At 54.5% G+C, this 5,181-nt stretch overlaps 1 protein-coding gene across 1 annotated transcript in view; it reads left to right on the top strand.

The window, feature by feature from the left end:
* Positions 1-183: 183 nt before the first annotated feature.
* NT5C3B (5'-nucleotidase, cytosolic IIIB) overlaps positions 184-5,181 on the top strand; it is a gene marked incomplete at its 5' end in the record, with an annotated part of 6,459 nt that continues 1,461 nt past the window's right edge. Inside the window, 7 exons of the mRNA XM_009327021.1 lie at positions 184-288; positions 885-954; positions 1,441-1,487; positions 1,985-2,070; positions 2,252-2,341; positions 3,452-3,614; positions 4,659-4,861. Of these exons, the coding sequence (XP_009325296.1) occupies positions 184-288; positions 885-954; positions 1,441-1,487; positions 1,985-2,070; positions 2,252-2,341; positions 3,452-3,614; positions 4,659-4,861 (764 nt within the window). The remainder of the gene's footprint in view (positions 289-884; positions 955-1,440; positions 1,488-1,984; positions 2,071-2,251; positions 2,342-3,451; positions 3,615-4,658; positions 4,862-5,181) is intronic.

Below are 5,181 nucleotides of genomic sequence, written 5' to 3'. Positions count from 1 at the left end.
GCGAAGGCTGGGGTAAGGCTGACCCCGAGGGAGCAGGGTACTCTGGGAGCATGGCCCTGGGATAAGGGGCGGTGGGCAGCGCGTCCAGTATGGAGAGCACAGCGGGGGGGCTGGAGGGCATCTGTCCCCCAGGAGCTGCATGGGATCCCAGGGGGGCTACACTGAACGGGGGGGGTTCTCTGCCCACAGGTGCCTGAGCTGGAGAAAGCCACGGTCCGCATACAGCAGCCAGAGCGTGTGATGGGGATAATCCGGTCCATCAAGGAGCAGGGGATGAACAAGCTGCAGGTACCGGCCCTGTTTGGCTCCGGCTGTGGTGGGGCTGGCCCAGCTGAGCGCAGGCGATGCATCGCCGTCAGGCTCCGTCCTTGTCTTCAGCTGCCCCCCTCGCTTCCTCAGCCTCCCTGGCTGTGGCCTGGCTGCTCCGACGCACATGCAAGGAAGCACGTTGTACACATTTTGCAGATGGAGAGGGAGAAGCCCCAGACAAGAGGAGGGGACCAGGCTATTTTTTCTGTCGAGGCCCAGGCTGGTGGCTCTCCCTGGGTGGGCCTTTTTCTTCCCTGTTATGCAAGTTATAAATATGAGCCAATCCCCAAACACCCCCCCTCCACCCATGGCAATAAGTCAGCAGGATTAAGCCTTTTGGTGCTGATAAGAGTGCTGAGGTGGGAGAGGTGCTGGCTGTCTCAGATGAGGACATCTGCTTCACGGCTGGCAGGAGTGTCAACATTCGTTGCTGCTGTGCCCTGCTGTGAGTCTGCACCCTCACGTGAGACGCCGGCGCTGGATTTGATCCTTGCAGGCAGCAGCACCCTTGGCTAGCTATGGCAAAGGTAGAGTGCGCTGGTCACGCACAGACTTGGTCTTCTCTCGCCTTCTAGGTCATTTCTGACTTCGACATGACGCTGAGCAGGTTTGGGTGCAACGGCAGACGCTGCCCCACTTCGCACAGTGAGTTGAAGCCATTGTTTTTGCTGTTGCCAATTCTGTTTGTTTTCCGTGTTTGTGTTCTCAGTCTCTATGGCTCCTGTTATCCTCTGCCTCCCTCCTTTGCCAAGCCGTGTTCTCCATCTTGTTCTCTCTCGGTGCAGCTCCGGGCCTCGGCTGCTTGCAGCAGCGGCTGCTGGCCCCTGGGCAGCCCACTGCAGAAGCTGTCTCCTGGTCTTGCTGCTTCTTCTTCCAATACTTGCATCCTGCAGCTTGCTAGCGTTGACGCTGCTCTCTCTCAGCTGAGCAATGCCCTACGATCGGTGCGTGCTGCAAGTTCACAGTGGGAGCTGCTGTGTTGAGACCCCATGGCAAGCCTGTGCTCGGGTCAATGTGCCACACACGGCTCGTTTTTGGGAAGAGCTGGCACTGGAGACGCAGGATAGCTGCCTTTTAGAGAGCCTTTTTATGTTTCTGGGCTACAACATTGGCATTTTATTGTCGTTACAGATATCCTCGATAACAGTCGTGTTATCAGTGAGGACGGCAAGAAGAAGGTAGGTGCTGTTTTATAAGGCACTGCTTCTTGGCTCTGTGTTTTTCGTCCCTGTCACCCATCATCAGGAGGTTGTACTGGCTCATGTGACAGCTCTCCAAGCTGCGCCTTGCTGCCAGGACGGAGAGTGGGGCAAGTGTCCAGGCTGCATTTCAGCCAATGGAGATGGAAGGAGAAGTTAAAAAGGGAAATTTAATTTGTATGCTCAGCTGTGGGCATTTTCTGTCTGGTAGGAGGAGGAAGGGTGTATGTGTGTGCACCTGTACGTGCAGTATTTGAAGCAAGGTGAGAGTCAGTCAGGCTGCCGGAGGGTTAACGCTTCCTTCCAAGATCTCCAGAATTGCTCAGAGTGAAGTTGCTTAGTGAAACGGTTTTGGTTGTGTTTTTCATTAGGAAGTGTGATGCTTTGGAGGAATTTAGAAATGCTTTTTTTGCTGTTTATGGTCTCTTTAGACGTGATGTTCACTCTGTTCTTTTTCCATCTGTACAATGCTCCAGCTGAAAGATCTGCTGCACTACTACTATCCCATTGAAATCGATCCCAACCGGACCCTGGAAGAGAAATGTCCCCTCATGGTGGAGTGGTGAGTGCTAGTATGTGATGAGCTTGACCTTGTCCTGGCAACTTCTCACCACCGAGGACTACAAGACACAAGGCTTGAACTGTCTCTAGGCTTGGCCGCAATACTGGGAAGTTTTAGTTGTTATTTTTCTGACTGCTTTAAGGTCGCTGCCCGGGAAGCTCACTCTGTTGCCTTTCCCTAGGTGGACCAGGGCCCATGAGCTGCTGTCGCAGCAGAAGATCCAGAAGCGTGACATAGCCCAGATAGTCAGAGAATCGGACGTGATGCTGAGGTACGGGCTCGGGGTTCGGTGTGGTGCCTGTGGCCCTTTCTCTCCTGCTACTGTGCAAGCAGGTCTCCTCGCTTTCACCCTGATCTGCGCGCAGCCTCCAAAGCGTGGCAGATGCAAATCTCCCTTCCTTCCTGGGGCTGAGCTCTAATCGTGAAAGAGCCGAAAGTCAGCGCCACGAGCTGCAGCCTGAGTTCGCTCCCTGGCTGCAGGCTGCTCCGTTCACAGCTGGCTCCTTCCTGCTCAGAAACCACTTCCACGTCCCTTGAGTCTTGGCAAGGAGCAGCCGAGGGGATGGGTGATGGGCAGAGCTCCCTGAACGGCTGGTCAGAGCCCTTGGCTGTTTGCAGGGCAGGCTAGGGGGGCAGTGTGCAGCTCCCCCCCCTTCCACAAGAGATTTTCTCTCTACTCACTGTAGCTGCTGGGCCTTATTCAGGCCCTTGGTTCAGCATCAAATTTCACCCACAGCACAAAAATGTTGTGCTAAAGCTTGCTGTTAAGGCTGGCCTTGGCAGCGATGGTCCTAAAACCGTCTCAGGGAGCCTTGGTTTGAATGAGCTGCCAGTCTCGGAGAGGAGATGGTACCATCTGTCTGGGTTTTCATGAACCCAAATTCCTCTTCTGCATGGAAATTGTGTCCTGGCAGACTGAGACTGCAACAAGTTTGTCTGATCATCCTCGCAATCAGTCTGACCTGTTGCGCGTCTCCAACATACAGTTTCTGAGTGGGCTGGCAGTACCCACTCTTGTGGGCTTGTGCAGGCACGCTGTGCCTTGTGCCCCCGGTGAGAAGCTGGGTGCATTAGGGAGATGCTGGGCAAATTGCTCGTGTGCTGCATGTTCCTGTGCAGCTCCTCGCTAGGTTGCTGCTCCCAGGAGGGGTCTGGGGTTCTGCTGCACACCCCTTGCGTGCACAGTGAACACCACAGAAATGCTGGTGCCATAAAAAGCTCATGCTTTTTGCAGAGCTCATGCATGCATTTCTATTCAGGAAGTCCCGGGTAGAAATATGAGCCTCGTAGCTGAGCTGAGAGCGCTCCCAGCCCACAGTACACCAGGCACCTCACTGGGAGGTGGTAATGCAATACTGTGTAATGGACGCTTCTGCTCTAGGGATGGATTCAATGAATTATTTGATCAGCTGCATAAGTACAACGTCCCCTTGTTCATCTTCTCTGCTGGTGTCGGTGACATCCTTGAAGAGATTATCCGTCAGGCCAACGTCTTCTACTCAAATGTCAACGTGGTGTCCAACTACATGGACTTCGACGATAATGTGAGTTTCTGCATCACGTATGTGTGGTGAGCTTGCAGAGAGGAGAGTTGTTTGATTGGAATTGAGGGCTGCAATACGTTTAACAGAGACACTGCTAGGTTGAAAGCTGCCTGTTAACATTTCTAAGTATTTGATCCCTGTAGATGGAGCTGACCCTTTGCTGGGTCATGGGAAAGCTCTAGAGGCTGGTCGTGGCCTCCCGCCCCATTTGCTCTGCCTTCAGGGATTGAGACCTGCTGCCACCATAGCAGCCCTCTGAACATCAGCACTGAGGGGGTGTTAGAGGTTCCCCTGCCCTCACAGGGAGTTGGATCAACAGTGAGAGAGAGCAGAGCACGGATAAGGTGGGCAGGCAGAGTGCAGGAACAGCTGAGCATCTGCTTGCAATCCCCGTGACGCATCGCCTTTCAAACTTGCTTTTTGGTGGCAGAAGTGCACTGCCGTCTCTGTGTCCAGTGCTGCGTGCTCCGTCCTGGTGCAGGGTGAGGATGGAGTTAACCACAGAGGTCTCTCCTGATCTGAAGGCCAGATGTCCTTTAAAGCAGCTCGGAAGGCTTTTGTTGACGTACTAAAGCTGAGAAGTCCCAATGCACATTAGAAAATTGCATGTCTCTGACAATGAAGCCCTCTGTTCCCACGAGTGGTGTGTTGGGACAGGCTGTCCTCGGGGGAGCATGGGACAGCATGACAGTTCTGCCTTCTGCAAGAGTCCTGCTCTGCCCTGGGGCTCCCCTGGCTGTGGCTTTCTGTGGCCCCTCACCAGCTCCAGGGCAGTGCAGAGCCCTGACCGAGGTCTCTAGGATCTCCATCCTTTGGGTTTGTTTTCACCTTTGAAAAGGGCTTGCCCTGCAAAAGGGGACTCTTGGGGACTGTCTCCTGGCTGTTTCATGCTGCTGGGTTTCCAGACTCCTTGGGGGTGTCTCTGAGACGAGAGCTGGTGCCCTGTTAGCATCCCCCCCATTTGCCCAATCCAGAAAGGGTACTGAGGCTGCGGCACAGCAGAGGGATTGCTGCGGGATCAACTTGTCTGTCCTGTTTGCACAGGGAGTCCTCACACATTTCAAGGGACCTCTCATCCACACCTACAACAAGAACAATAGTGTCCTGCATGGTACAGAGTATTTCCAGCAGCTGAGCACTAGGACAAGCATCATCTTGCTGGGGGACTCCATGGGTGATCTGACAATGGCAGATGGCGTTCCCAGTGTGGAGAACATCCTCAAGATTGGCTTTCTCAACGACAAGGTGGGTGCGAGAAGCAGTTGTCTTGCTTCCCTGCCAGCCTTCCCCAGGTGCAAAGCCTGAGGGGCAGCAGAGAGGGGCAGGCAGCTGCCCGAGTGATTTGGGGGATGCGAGAGATTCATACAAGCTCCCGTGGGGTGTGCGGAGGGAGCGGAGGGTGTCTGCTGAGCTCCCGGTGCACCTGGGGCATTGTCAGGGTGGTTATTGATCCCTCGTTTTGGTAGCATCAAGAGATGCAAGCGCTGTGGGTGCGCTTCATTCTCGGCTGCTGGTGTTTACAGTCCTCTTCTCTCTCTGTGGCCCTCTCCTCTCCACCCCATCCCGG

This window comes from Pygoscelis adeliae, unplaced genomic scaffold (genome assembly GCF_000699105.1).
Source record: "Pygoscelis adeliae isolate BGI_AS28 unplaced genomic scaffold, ASM69910v1 Scaffold917, whole genome shotgun sequence".
Taxonomy (NCBI): Eukaryota; Metazoa; Chordata; class Aves; order Sphenisciformes; family Spheniscidae; genus Pygoscelis; species Pygoscelis adeliae.
This window is presented reverse-complemented; position numbering and strand designations above follow the sequence as displayed.